At 49.2% G+C, this 14619-nt stretch overlaps 1 protein-coding gene across 1 annotated transcript; it reads right to left on the bottom strand.

The window, feature by feature from the left end:
* Positions 1 to 12602: 12602 nt before the first annotated feature.
* Positions 12603 to 14179, bottom strand: LOC125598868. The gene is made up of 6 exons (XM_048772608.1): positions 13943 to 14179; positions 13870 to 13878; positions 13388 to 13810; positions 13183 to 13315; positions 12835 to 12960; positions 12603 to 12619 (listed from the first exon to the last, which is right to left on the bottom strand). Exons 1-6 carry the CDS (start codon positions 14177 to 14179, stop codon positions 12603 to 12605), a joined length of 945 nt encoding a protein of 314 aa, XP_048628565.1.
* Positions 14180 to 14619: the final 440 nt, after the last annotated feature.

The following is a 14619-nucleotide window of genomic DNA, read 5'->3' as shown; positions in this document are numbered from 1 at the left end:
CAGGACGTCTGTGGCTGTCCGTGTGTGTCCGTCAGCACACACAGGATATCTGTGGCTGTCAATCAGTACACACATATCAGCAAGTTGGTCCTTGGACTTCGCACGCTGACCCTTCCCGTGGACATTTCGGGTGATTTTGGCCCACGTGGACTGTCTGTTCAGTACACACAGGACGTCTGTGGGTATCCGCCAGAACACACAGGACGTCCGTGGCTGTCTGTGTGTGTCCGTCAGCACACACAGGACATCAGTGGCTGTCCGTGTGTGTCCGTGTGTGTCCGTGTGTGTCCGTGTGTGTCCGTCAGCACACACAAGGCATCCGTGGCTGTCCATCAGTGCACATATCAGCACGCTGGTCCTTGGACTCAGCACGCTGGCCCATCCTGTTGATTGTTCGGGTGATTTTGGCCTACGTGGCCTGTCTGTTCAGTACACACAGGACGTCCGTGGGTGTCCGTCAGCACACACAGGACGTCCGTGTGTGTCCATCAGCACACACAAGACGTCCGTGGTTGTCCGTGTGTGTCCGTCTATCTCTGTCAGCACACACAGGACGTCTGTGGCAGTCCATCAGTACACATATGAGCACGTTGGTCCTTGGAATCCGCACGCTGGCCCTTCCCGTGGACATTTTGGGTGATTTTGGCCCACGTGGGTTGTCTATTCAGTACACACAGGACGTCCGTGGGTGTCCGCAACACACACAGGAGGTCCGTGGCTGTCTGTGGCTGTCTATCAGCACACAGAGGACGTCTGTGGCAGTCCGTGGCTATCCATCAGCACACACAGGATGTCCGTTGCTGTTCGTCAGCACACACATGACGTCTGTGGCTGCCTGTGTGTGTCCGTGTGTGTCCGTCAGCACACACAGGACGTCTGTGGCTGTCCATCAGTACACATATCAGCATGCTGGCCCTTGCCGTGGACTGTTCGGGTGATTTTGGCCCACGTGGGCTGTCTGTTCAGTACACACAGGACGTTGGTGGGTGTCCGTCAGCACACAAAGGACCTCCTTGGGTGTCCGTCAGAACACACAGGACGTCCGTGGCTGTCCGTGTGTGTCAGTGTGTCTATCCGCACACACAGGACGTCCATGGCTGTCCATCAGTACATATCAGCACGCTGGCCCTTCCTGTGGACTGTTCGGGTTATTTTGGCCCATGTAGGCTGTCTGTTCAGTACACACTGGACGTCCGTGGGTGTCCGTCAGCAAACACAGGATGTCCGTGTGTGCCCTTAGTACCAACATGACATCTGTGGCTGTCCGTGTGTGTTCGTCAGCACACACAGGACGTCTGTGGCTGTCCATCAGTACACACAGGACGTCTGTGGCTGTCCGTGTGTGTCTGTCAGCACACACTGGACGGTGGTCCTTGGACTCCGTACGCTGACCCTTCCCGTGGACATTTCGGGTGATTTTGGCCCATGTGGGCTGTCTGTTCAGTACACACAGGACGTCCGTGGGTGTCCGCCAGCACACACAGGACGTCAGTGACTGTCTGTGTGTGTCCATCAGCACACACAGGACGTTCGTGGCTGTCTGTTTGTGTACGTGTGTGTGTCCGTGTGTGTCCGTCAGCACACACAAGATGTCCGTGGCTGTCCATCAGTACACATATCAGCACGCTGGTCTTTGGACTCAGCACGCTGGTCTTTGGACTCAGCGCGCTGGCCTTTCCCGTGGACTGTTTGGGTGATTTTGGCCCACGTGGGCTGTCTGTTCAGTACACAGAGGACGTCCGTGGGTGTCCGCCAGCACACACAGGACGTTCATGGCTGTCTCTGTGTGTCCGTCAGCACACACAGGATGTCCGTGGCTGTCCGCGTGTGTCCGTGTGTGTCTGTGTTTGTCCGTCAGCACACACAAGACGTCCGTGGCTGTCCATCATTACACATATCAGCACGCTGGTCCTTGGACTCAGCACGCTGGCCCTTCCCGTGGACTGTTCGGGTGAAGTTGGCCCACATGGGCTGTTTGTTCAGTATACACAAGATGTCAGTGGGTGTCCGTCAGAACACACAGAACGTCCGTGTGAGTCCGTCAGCACACACAGGACGTCCATGTCTGTCTGTGTGTGTCCGTCAGCACACACAAGACGTCCGTGGCTGTCCATCAGTACACATATCAGCAAGTTGGTACTTAGCCTCAGCACGCTGACCCTTCCCGTGGACATTTCGGGTGATTTTGTCCCACTTGGGTTGTCTTTTCAGTACACACAAGACGTCCATGGGTGTCCGCCAACACACACAGGACGTTCGTGGCTGTCCGTCAGCACACAGAGGACGTCCCTGGCAGTCCGTGGCTGTCCGTCAGCACCCACAGGACGTCTGTAGCTGTCTGTGGCTGTCCGTCAACACACACATGACGTCCGTGGCTGTCCGTGTGTGTCCGTGTGTGACCATCAGCACACACAGGACGTCCGTGGGCTGTCTGTTCAGTACACACAGGCCGTCTGTGGGAGTCCACCAGCATACACAGGACGTCCGTGGCTGTCTGTGGCTCTCCGTCAGCACACACAGGACGTCCGTGGCTGTCCGTGTGTGTCTGTCAGCACACACAGGACGTTTGTGGCTGTCCATTAGTACACATATCAGCACGGTGGTCATTGGACTCCGCACGCTGACCCTTCCCGTGGACATTTCGGGTGATTTTGGCCCATGTGGGCTGTCTGTTCAGTACACACAGGACGTCCGTGGGTGTCCGCCAGCACACACAGGACGTCAGTGACTGTCCGTGTGTGTCCATCAGCACACACAGGACGTTCGTGGCTGTCTGTTTGTGTCCAAGTGTGTCCGTGTGTGTCCGTGTGTGTCCGTCAGCACACACAAGATGGCCGTGGCTGTCCATCAGTACACATATCAGCACCCTGGTCTTTAGACTCAGCACGCTGGCCTTTCCCGTGGACTGTTTGGGTGATTTTGGCCCACGTGGGCTGTCTGTTCAGTACACAGAGGACGTCCGTGGGTGTCCGCCAGCACACACATGACGTTCATAGCTGTCTCTGTGTGTCCGTCAGCACACACAGGATGTTCGTGGCTGTCCGCGTGTGTCCGTGTGTGTCTGTGTTTGTCCGTCAGCAGACACAAGACGTCTGTGGCTGTCCATCAGTACACATATCAGCACGCTAGTCCTTGGACTCAGCACGCTGGCTCTTCCCGTGGACTGTTCGGGTGAAGTGGGCCCACGTGGGCTGTCTGTTCAGTACACACAAGATGTCCGTGGGTGTCCGTCATCACACGCAGGACGTCTGTGTGTCTCCGTCAGCACACACAGGACGTCCGTGGCTGTCCGTGTGTGTCCGTCAGCACACACAGGACGTCAGTGGCTGTCCATCAGTACACATATCAGCAAGTTGGTACTTGGACTCAGCACGCTGACCCTTCCCGTGGACATTTCGGGTGATTTTGTCCCACGTAGGTTGTCTGTTCAATACACACAGGACGTCCATGGGTGTCCGCCAACACACACAAGACGTCCGTGGCTGTCCGTCAGCACACAGGGGACGTCCCTGGCAGTCCGTGGCTGTCCGTCAGCACCCACAGGACGTCCGTAGCTGTCTGTGGCTGTCCGTCAGCTCACACAGGACGTCCGTGGCTGTCCGTGTGTGTCCGTGTGTGTCCATCAGCACACACAGGACGTCCGTGGCTGTCCATCAGTACACATATCAGCACGCTGGCCCTTCCCGTGGACTGTTCGGGTGCTTTTGGCCCACGTGGGCTTTCTGTTCAGTACACACAGGACATCCGTGGGTGTCCGTCAGCACACACATGACGCCCGTGGCTCTCCGTGTGTGTCCGTCAGCATGCACAGGACGTCCGTGTGTGTCCGTGTGTGTCCATCAGCACACACAGGACGTCCGTGGCTGTCCATCAGTACACATATCAGCACGCTGGCCCTTGGACTCAGCACGCTGGCCCTTCCCGTGGACTGTTTGGGTGATTTTGGCACACGTGGGCTGTCTGTTCAGTACACCCAGGCCGTCCGTGGGAGTCCACCAGCATACACAGGACGTCTGTGGCTGTCTATGGCTGTCCGTCAGCACACACAGGACATCTGTGGCTGTCCGTGTGTGTCCGTCAGCACACACAGGACGTCTGTGGCTGTCCATCAGTACACATATCAGCACGGTGGTCCTTGGACTCCGCACGCTGACCCTTCCCGTGGACATTTCGGGTGATTTTGGCCCATGTGGGCTGTCTGTTCAGTACACACAGGACGTCCGTGGGTGTCCGCCAGCACACACAGGACGTCAGTGACTGTCCGTGTGTGTCCATCAGCACACACAGGACTGTCACGCCCCCAATCCTGGAAAGGATTGTCGGGACGGCCATGGTTTGAGGAAACGTACCAGCCAGTCTTAGGACATCAAGGCAAGCGTTCCATGGTCAAGAAAGAAGGTTAAGTACATAAGGAAACTTAGACTTAACCTTATAAGAGCAAAGAGACAGCTAAGACGAGTAAGACGGTAGCTGGACGAGATAGAGAAGTAGCTCGACCAGCTTAACGAAGCTAGGTTGAGTTCACTCCAGCTCAGCCACTACTAAGTCAGCTCCACTAGCTGGACTACTAGCTCACTCAGCTGAGGCAGCTGGGAGTCAGCTCATCTCAGCTAGACGGACTGTTCGGGTTTTAGGCCGATGGTCCGGGTCCGGGTCAGTGGCGGGCTGTGAGGTCCGGCCATGAGGCCATGGGCTGTTGGGTCCTTGGACAAGGCTGTGGGCTCAGTCCAGGAGTCTTGGGGCGTGGGTTGGGCTTATGACCGACCCCAAACCCAATTAGAAAGGGCGAAAGGATGCAAGTGGCCGAAAGGGGACAACCCTTGGCCGACGGTGCCCATTCGCTAGCAAGTCGTGCCTGTTCGTGGGGCAAGACTTACCCCCTCTTTTTCTATAAATATGGGGCCTCTCCTGTCGATTTCATTATCCAATTCCAGAGTAAAATACTCATGGAAAAACGTAGAGAGAGAGAGAGAGAGAGAGTTCTGGCCAAGAGATCGGCCGGAAAAGGGCCGGTCGTGGTGGTTTAGTATCTCCGGCAAGGAGAACGGTTTAGGAGAGAGGAGGCCGTGTGGTTATGAATACCCAAGGCATAGAGAAAGATCTGTAGAAGGACTCCAACCCCGTGGTTCAGTCAGATATGGTCAGTGGGGTAACCACCCACTCATCGGCTAAGACCATCGGACAGTCCGAACCGGTCTAGCCATGGGCGTTTGGATTGTGTCCTATTCTTCTTATTATTTTCATCTATTTCTTCTTCTACTCCTTCTGTACATTGGCGTGGCCTTGTTGATGTGTTGGGATTGGTTTTAACCGTGGTTCTGGTTGAGTAATGCGTTCGCGGTCCATAACCGATGAGTTAGGCGCGTGCATGGTCTAAACCGGCCTCAGGTGATCCGATTGGATAGGGGCGGTTCTGTTCTGTTCTGAACGGTTGCAACCCTTCCCTGAACAGTCACAATGGTTCATGACTTGTGTAGGTTAAGGCGTGGTCCTTTGGCCATAGGCCGGACACACGCACGGACTAGACAGTCCATACGGACGGTTAGGTCGAACGGTTGGAACATCTGAATGGGTGCGAGATACCAAGGGTCATGAGTTGCCAAGAGGCAGGAGTGTCCAAAGGGTACTAGTTTCCAAAGGTTGTGAGTTCCAAACGGTGCCATTGGTTCAAGGCTTAGGCTGAACCAAGTTGACAGTCCGCGGCTGCATAGTCGAACGGACGGACGGTTAGTTTAACCGGAGTGTTGTGTCGCAAGGTCTGATTGGTTGCAAGGCAATCCGGTTTGGTCTTGGGCCTTACTCTGTGGTATGGATCCAGGCTTTGGGACGGATCAGGTAAGAAGGTCCGTGAGCCTTTGGGCCGGACTTATAACTGGTCGATCGCACCTAGATCTTAACCAGACGGTTAGACGGGACTATGGACGATCCGGCTATGGTTGGATGGTTCTGGCCGCAAAGGCTAAGTGGGATATCTTACAATCAACTTTGGGTTGGTGAGTAGGTTAGGCGCCATATGTCTTATGTAGGGAGTAGACCTACATGATGGCAATGGAAGGCCGGTTATATCAGTACATGCTAAGTGGACGATGGTTTATCAAGTCTAGTGGTCGGATCATGTTTCATGAGGATGGTTCGATGGCCGAACACTAGTATGGATAGTCACGTTGCTGGAGTAAGAGTATTGATATGATGCTTCTAGATATCTACCTTGGTGTTGATAGCTTTGAGATTGGCTAAGAGTCATGACGAAGTGTATGGCTAGTACTATGTGTCGTAGACCATAGGTACTAAGCCTAGGTATAATTGTTCAAGGAAGGCCGTGTAAGATCTGATCATGGTTGAGTATGGACGACCTGACCTCTGGATGATGGTCTAAGGTGTCAGTACTAACCTGATTAATGAATGCATCGGTTGGTATGAACAAGTCATATCTATTGTCTGGGTTAAGTCCTAAGGCCGGTCAGGCCAGATGATGACTCATCAGTTCCAAGTCATGTGAGGAAGGTTGGTTGATTGACTTAGGATCTCATGAGCTTTGTCAGTCCAGAAGATGGACTTGGTACTATTGCCTATAAGGCAAAAGGATTTCGGATTGTGCATGAGTCGAGAAAGGCCAGATGTACATCCTTTTCCTTTCGACGACTTCTCAAAGGTTACTTATGTCTGTGGGGATGGTTGGTTGAATGACTAAGTACCTAGGGGAGCTGTTTAATGCAGGAACAAAGATAAAGACCAATAAGAGACTCAATGAGTTGAATGATTAGTTCGAGTCAACGGAGGACCGATGACCTAATAAGCTCCATAGATGTGGCAAAGGTATGATCTAGCATTTACTTATGTAGATCTAGATAGAATGGTTTAGGGAAATGGAACCTCAGAATCGTATGGCTTGGTTTGGGTTTAGGATTGACCTTTAAGCTAATTGGTAGTTGAGTAAACTGACCAAGGCTAAGGTGATTCGACCAGACAAGTGTTAGATTGGTTTTAGACCAATGGTTATGTCATGTCCCCGATCCTGGATAGGATCGTTCGGACGGACTGCGGTGCAAGCAGACGCACCAGTCAGGTCACATGATCTAAGGACAAGAATGTCATGGTCCAAAACGTGGTTAAGGGAATCAGGAAGCTGGAACCTAACCAAAATAAGGCAGATGCAAGCTCAAAGGAGCTGGACAAGCGAGCTGGTAGCTGGATGAGATCCAGGTGAAGCTCGATGAAGTGAGTGATCAGAATGGATCATGGGAAAACTAAGTCTAGGTCTGGAAATTGACCAAAGGACTTAGAAGGATTGAAGAAGATAAAGGAAGCAAGCTGGACACAGTGTACAACAGCTGGGCGATGCAGTAAGCAAGCTCGACCAGCTAGGTGAAGTGTAGTGCAGCTCAATGTAGCTCACTGAAGAGTGTGTCAGCTCCCTGAGCTAGATGGACTAGCTCACTCAGCTGGGTCAGCTGGGGATCAGCTCAACTCAGCTGGACTGAGTGTTCGAGTCTTGGGCAGTTGGTTCGGGTCTGGACAGTGACCAGGCCATGTGGATGACCCATGTGTACCAATGGGCTGGAGGGCTCTTGTGGTTGGGTCATGGGCGTGGGCAATCAGTCTGGGCCTTGTTTGGACTTGTCCAGGAGTGGTTTGGCAGTTCCAGGGCGTGTGGTAACTGCCATAGGTGAAAAGGTGCAATCTGTACCATTGATTAAATCAATGGCTAGAAATGATACCGAAGGGATGCAATGGTTAAGAAGTAACCACCCCTTCTCCTATATAAGGAAGGCAAGTCCGTGCCTTTGCAGGCACAACAGGGCTTCCTCCTACACCCTGAAACACAAAGAAACACAGAGAAAAGACAGAGTGTTGGTCGGATTCCCAATCCAAGACCCATGGTGGTGTGGAGGCCATAAAGAGGCAGTCTTGGGAGAGATCAAGGGGGAAAGTTATGAACGACTTTCTGGTGGCTTATGATCCGTGATGTTATCACCCAATGCATCCTCCAGGGCCTGAGAACACACGCAAATGGTAAGGAGAGAAGGTAGATGACCGGAATTCATTCCTATAGGCCAAGACAGCCTTAAGGGCAGATGTGTGTAGAAAGGCAGTTTCATGGAAGTGCAAGGGGAGTTATGAACGACCCTGTGGTAGGTTTTCACCACTGATGAACACGTCCTAGGCTTCCTCTGCAACTTGGGAACACACGCAAACACCCAGGAGAGAAGGGAGAAGGCCGGACTTCACTCACAATGGCATGAATAGCCTTGAAGGTGGATGCAGTGTAGAAACTGGTTTCATGGAAGTTCCATGGAAGGAGTGATGGTCACGAACCATGGTTAGATCTTATCAATACTGGAAGTATGTGAAAAGGGTTTGATGAAGGCGTGCTAGAAAGAGCATGGACGCCCCTGATGAGGTAACAGGTGGAGACTGCAGACCATTGGACATAGTCTGGTACACTATGGGCTGATCTGGTCCTGCAGTTACACCTTACTCTGTTTTATGATTAGTAATCATATTATTTCTTCTTCTTATGATTGAGATTGATGATTAGACATAGTAGCACTGAACCATGGCTTGGCCGGTTCACAAGAACCCTCCATGGCCTTGGTTTGGCAGCTAGGTCCGGATCTCCTAGTTCCTGATGGATTTATGGCGACCTGACTTTGGAATCCTCTTAGTGGTGAATTATCATGAATTATCATGGTATTTGGGGATTTTTATCTGATTGATTTCGAGATGGTCAAGGTGGCCGGTGGGGCTGTTCTAGGTCGAGATCCATAGGATCGAGATCGGTTCTTGGAATTCTGACTTGACCATTCTCTTAGTTAAGATTTATCATGAATTATCATGAATCCTAATGAGTTTTTAGGGATTGATTTAGAGATGGTCCCTTGGGCCGGTTTGCCTGATCTTGGCCGAGATCTATGGGATGGAGGCCGGTTCTGGGAAATCTGATTGGACCATTCTCTTAGTTATGATTTATCATGAATTGTCATGAATTTTAATTGATTTTTGGAGCAGGTTTGCTTGGGGACGAAATTGCACTTGAGGGCATATTGGGGTCAGATCCTTGTGTTAGGATATCTGATCATATGTTGTGTGCAACATATTGTCACTTATGATATTGATCATAAGGAATTGCTGGTTATCAACCTTGGTGTTGGTAAGGCAGGCCATGTGTGATCTGATCATGGGCAAGGATGGACGACCTGATCCTTGGATGATGGATCAAGGTGTCTGATCTGATTGATCAAAGGATGCACCGGTGGTAAGTGCAACACTAATCAGGTTCAGTGGGACATGGTTCCATGACTGATTAGGAAGTATGAAGATTCATCAGTTCTGAGTCATGTGGGGTGGTTGGTTGATTGACTCAGGATCTGATGGGCATTGTTAGTCTTTGTGAGGACTTGATCTGGTTAGTCCATGAGAGGACTTGGTATGATTAGTCCATGAGCTGGACTTGGTATCATAAGTTGATAAGGCAAAAGGATGTGGGGCAGTGCATGAACCGGTAAGGGCCAGATGCATGTCCTTAGCTGATTGAAGACTTCCCAAAGGTTACTTATGTCTGTGGGGATGGTTGGCTGAATGACTAAGTACCCAAGGGAAGAGTTTATGCAGCTCGATCAGCTGGAACGGAGCAGCAAACCTCAAGTGAAGTGGTTCAGCTCAACTAGTTGGGTGAGCTAGCTAAGACAGCTAAGTCAGCTGGGACAATGACCTAACAAGCTCCGGGAATGTGGCAAAGGTATGATCTGTCAATGTTGCATAGATCTAGACAGAATGGCTTAGGGGAACGGAACCTCTGATTGTATGACTTGGTCTAGGTTCAGGATCGACCTTGGAGCTAGCTGGCAGTTGTGTTACTGACCAGTAGCTGAGGTGATCTGACCAGACAAGTGTTAGATTGGATTTAGTCCAATGGATGATAGATGTTATTCCGCTGTGCATAAGGTTAAATGATCTAAGCTAGGGAATGACTAAGGTAGTCTTGAGCTAAGATCTGAGTTAGCCCTCGCCTATGGGCGATGTTCTTAAATAAAGGGCAAAATTTTTAGAGGTTCGGTCAGTGTATAGACCGAGCGACGTGAGGCATCGACCGCGGCCTAGTCGGCCGGGATCGGGTCTTACAGGTTAACTAGAGAATATTCCGCTGCGTATCTGTTGAAAGGATCTAGGCTATTAATGACTAGGGAAGTCTTTAGCTAAGATTTAAGTTAGCCCTCGCCTTTAGGCGATATTATAAATAAAGGGCAAAAATTAAGAGGTTCGGCCAGGAAGTGGACCGAGCGACATGAGGCATCGACCGCGGCCTAGGCGGCCGGGATTGGGTCTTACAAGGACGTTCGTAGCTGTCTGTTTGTGTCCGTGTGTGTCCGTGTGTGTCCGTCAGCACACACAAGATGTCTGTGGCTGTCCATCAGTACACATATCAGCACACTGGTCTTTGGACTCAGCAGGCTGGCCCTTCCCGTGGACTGTTTGGGTGATTTTGGCCCACGTGGGCTGTCTGTTCAGTACACAGAGGACGTCCGTGGGTGTCCGCCAGCACACACAGGAAGTTCATGGCTGTCTCTGTGTGTCCGTCAGCACACACAGGATGTCCGTGGCTGTCCGCGTGTGTCCGTGTGTGTCTGTGTTTGTCCGTCAGCACACACAAGACGTCTATGGCTGTCAATCAGTACACATATCAGCACGCTGGTCCTTGGACTCAGCACGCTGGCCCTTCCCGTGGACTGTTCGGGTGAAGTTGGCCCACGTGGGCTGTCTGTTCAGTACACACAAGATGTCCGTGGGTGTCCGTCAGCACACACAGGACGTCCGTGTGTGTCCGTCAGCACACACAGGACGTCCGTGGCTGTCCGTGTGTGTCCGTCAGCACACACAGGACGTCCGTGGCTGTCCATCAGTACACATATCAGCAAGTTGGTACTTGGACTCAGCACGCTGACCCTTCCGGTGGACATTTCGGGTGATTTTGTCCCACGTGGGTTGTCTGTTCAGTACACACAGGACATCCATGGGTGTCCGCCAACACACACAGGACGTCCGTGGCTGTCCGTCAGCACACAGAGGACGTCCCTGGCAGTCCGTGGCTGTCCGTCAGCACCCACAGGACGTCCGTAGCTGTCTGTGGCTGTCTGTCAGCACACACAGGACATCCGTGGCTGTCCGTGTGTGTCCGTGTGTGTCCATCAGCACACACAGGACGTCCGTGGCTGTCCATCAGTACACATATCAGCACGCTGGCCCTTGGACTCAGCACGCTGGCCCTTCCCGAGGACTGTTCGGGTGCTTTTGGCCCACGTGGGCTGTCTGTTCAGTACACACAGGACGTCTGTGGGTGTCTGTGTTGTAGGCACAGGGGGGGTAACCCACGAATTGGTTGAATGGTGGAACCAAGGTTTAAACCTGAAAACAAAGAGAACCGATTTTTATGAGTTTAGAGTTTTTATGATGCAAACAGAAACAAATATGAATATGAATCAAAATGATACTATGAATAAAAACAAATAGAAAAAGGATAGATTGATGAAGATGGGATCTTTGTTGCTGGATGTGTATCACTCTCAACAAGGATCGATGGATGGAAGATGAATGAAGATGGAACCGGTCTTGCTGGATGTGTATCACTCTCAAGATCGATTGGTGGATGGAAATGGGATGATGGACGCCACAAAGCTCTGTGAAAGGAGGCTTTGATAAGTCTGGATGCTCAAGAGCTGCTTCTCACAATACTCTAAGACTTAGAACAATAGTTTTGAGAAACTAGAAAAACTGTATTTTCATTCATAAAAATTCAAGGGTGATTTACAATGAAGAAACAACTTGAGCTTTATAGGCTCGACTACTGGGACTCTCTAACAGTCATAAAATGACATAAGGAAACTAATAAAGTCGAAATAATAAACTTGGAAGCAAAGAAATTGATGGCTCCATGAAAACTAGCCGTTGGAGGCTTTATGATGAGAATCTTTGCCAAATGAATGTAGATGGAGTTCTCCTTGTATCTGGACGGTTTGAGGGGATAACTAAGCTTTCTGGGAACCTTCTTGATGGTTTGGAGGGTGCTGAGGTCGTGCCTAATCTGAAGGAAAAAGAGCTGTTGGAGCTGGATGGCAAGAAGCTCCAAATAAGGCAAGTTGGGGTTAATGAGGATCCTCCTGATCCTATGGGGGCTGGTGCATGGAATGAACTTGTCTGACTCTTCTGGACCATTGGATAGACTTCCTGAATGCATAGATATATCTCCTGGTCGCCAATGTCTGGTTTGAAGCTGATTGAACCGGTTAGCTTCCAATTGAGGCAAGTGTAGAATTGGTTTGACCGGTTTTGGAGATTGGATCATAACTTCATAATTCCGTGGCCATTTCTCCTGATATTGGGCTTTATGGAAAGCTGAGAAACTCCTCTTGACTCCAATGATGGGCTTTGCTTCAGGCCGCTCCTTCCTTGGGCTGGAATCTCCTTCTAAAGTCGGGTACTCGCAGATGGACGGGCTGGAAAACCTCTGACTTGTAAAATTCATAACTTCTTTCTCCGCGCGTATTTTGGACTGATTCCAAATGTTCTGGACTCCTTCTTGAGTGTAGAGTCCATTAAAATTTGTCTCATGACTTAAACCCTCCTGGTTTGTAAGATACAGCATTTTTAGTGCACATGTGTTCTGCTTGGCGCCTTGGCTGGTTAAGTAGGGCTTTGGGTTGACCTCTGGTTCGGTTGCTGATCTGATGACCACATCATCCCCTCCCTCTTGACAAGGTTTCGACCTCGAAACTGTATAATCTGCACCAAGATAGAGCAAGTCAGCTTTCATTCTCTTTTGAGATTCTAAAACCTTACCTTGGTATTGTTTTGGTTTTGTTTCTTTAAGCAACATGGACTGCATTGTCTCTTGAACAATCTTCTGGTCCATCACAAGAGTCACGCCTGGTGGTTCTTCTTCTTTAAATTCTTGCTCCTTAAGTCCTGTTACAACACCCTTTGACAAAGACAAGTGCATTATACAAGAATTTGGAACCAATATATCAGATTGAATAAAATTATCACTTTTCATAGATAATTCTGTTTTCTCTTCTAGTGATGTTTCTATCAATGCTTTCTTAGTAGGACAAACTATAGCATAGTGTTCTTTCTTATGACATCTATAACATGTCTGATATTTCAAATCCTCAGAGTTAGAAGACTTACCTTGGCTTGATGCCTCTTCTTTCTTTGGGTTTGAAATCTCATCATTCCTTGGACTTAAATCATGAACAACTTTTAAATCCAAAAAGGACTTTGAGATCGTGTCTTTCTTGACTTCAGGACCTGTCTTATCATCCTTGGACAAATACAAGTGACTCATACCAGTGGGAGATGATTTACAAACAAATTTATCAAGTATAGGACTTACCTTGGCCTTTTCTTGAAAATTCAGTTTGTCTGGTTTTTCTTTGTGTCTGGCCAATGTGTCTTGGCTGACAAACTTCTTCTCCTCCATGGTCTTTGGGACCTCAATAGGTTGGTTTTGATCATAGAAAACCGTGGGCTTCTGGTTTGGCCGAATATGGTCTTGATGGATCAAGCTTCTATGACCTTCTTTTGGTACATCTTTTCTTGCTTCTTTGGAACCATGAGTTGGATACCTCCTTGGATATAGTTCCTGGATTTCAGAACTTGTAATCTTTGGTGCAAACTCATATCTCATGACTTCCTTAAGAGCTCTCCATGTTTTGATAGTTGGCTCCTTGTAAAACCATCTATCACCTTCTTCTTGTACCCACCATTCAAAGGCATCATCTCTAAGTTGTTCGATGGCATAAGCAAGCCTTTCTTCCTTCAAGATGTTGTTGAAGTGAAACCATTCATCAAGGTTCCTCTCCCATATTAGATAACCTCTTTTTCCTGAAAATGTAAAGAGTTTATTTTTATCAGCAAAAGAGTTATAATTAAATTGAGAATTAACAACATGATGTTTGTGGGTTTGAGAAGTTGGGGTTTGATTGATCCTTGAAGGATCTGGTGGCTTGGGCTCGACATAGAAAGCCTCTGGAGCATCTCCAAATCTCCTTTCTCCTGGCTGTGGACGTTGGCCTTGTGCCTTCTTTCTTTTCCTCAGCTGTGCAATCAGATCAACCTCTTGCAAAGCTGTCAAATGTTGGTTCTCTTTGGCCATCTGACAGTGGCCGTGTGTTTCTCCTACCATGGCTTCCTGAAAACACTCTCAAAGATCAAGTGAAAGATATGGGAAGGTCTGGTCGAACCAAAATAAATCAAGTGCACAATGCAATTTTAAACTAAACCGAGAAAATATGCAATTATGAACCGAAATGAAATAAAGTATGCAAAAATTATTTTTCTTTTAGTTTTCTCAATGCAAACACGAAATGAATCAATATGGAATGACAATTAACACAAATGAAAAGAAAATATGGAAAGAAAACTAACACTTATTTTTTTTTTTTGAATTTTTTTATGCAAGAAACAAATATGGAAATGCAGATTTTTTTTTTAAATGAATGCACAAAATCTAAATATGGCAAGTGGAGCTGGGGAATGAATGCAAACACAATATGAGATTTCTTTTTCAAATTTTCTTGAATCAAATGCAAGAAACTTCTTCTCTTTTGTTTTTCTTTTCTTAAG

This window comes from Brassica napus, unplaced genomic scaffold (assembly GCF_020379485.1).
Source record: "Brassica napus cultivar Da-Ae unplaced genomic scaffold, Da-Ae ScsIHWf_176;HRSCAF=314, whole genome shotgun sequence".
Lineage (NCBI taxonomy): Eukaryota > Viridiplantae > Streptophyta > Magnoliopsida > Brassicales > Brassicaceae > Brassica > Brassica napus.
Note: the sequence above shows the minus strand (reverse complement) of the source record. Positions and strands in the feature narration are given on the sequence as shown.

Coding starts and splice junctions, on each gene's coding strand:
- LOC125598868 (XM_048772608.1), bottom strand. CDS start 14,179: ATGGTAGGAGAAACACACGGCCACTGTCAGATGGCCAAAGAGAACCAA. Junction 13,316..13,387: donor ATTTTCAAGAAAAGGCCAAG/GTAAGTCCTATA, acceptor TATTTGTCCAAG/GATGATAAGACAGGTCCTGA. Junction 12,961..13,182: donor AGAAGAGGCATCAAGCCAAG/GTAAGTCTTCTA, acceptor GTGTTGTAACAG/GACTTAAGGAGCAAGAATTT.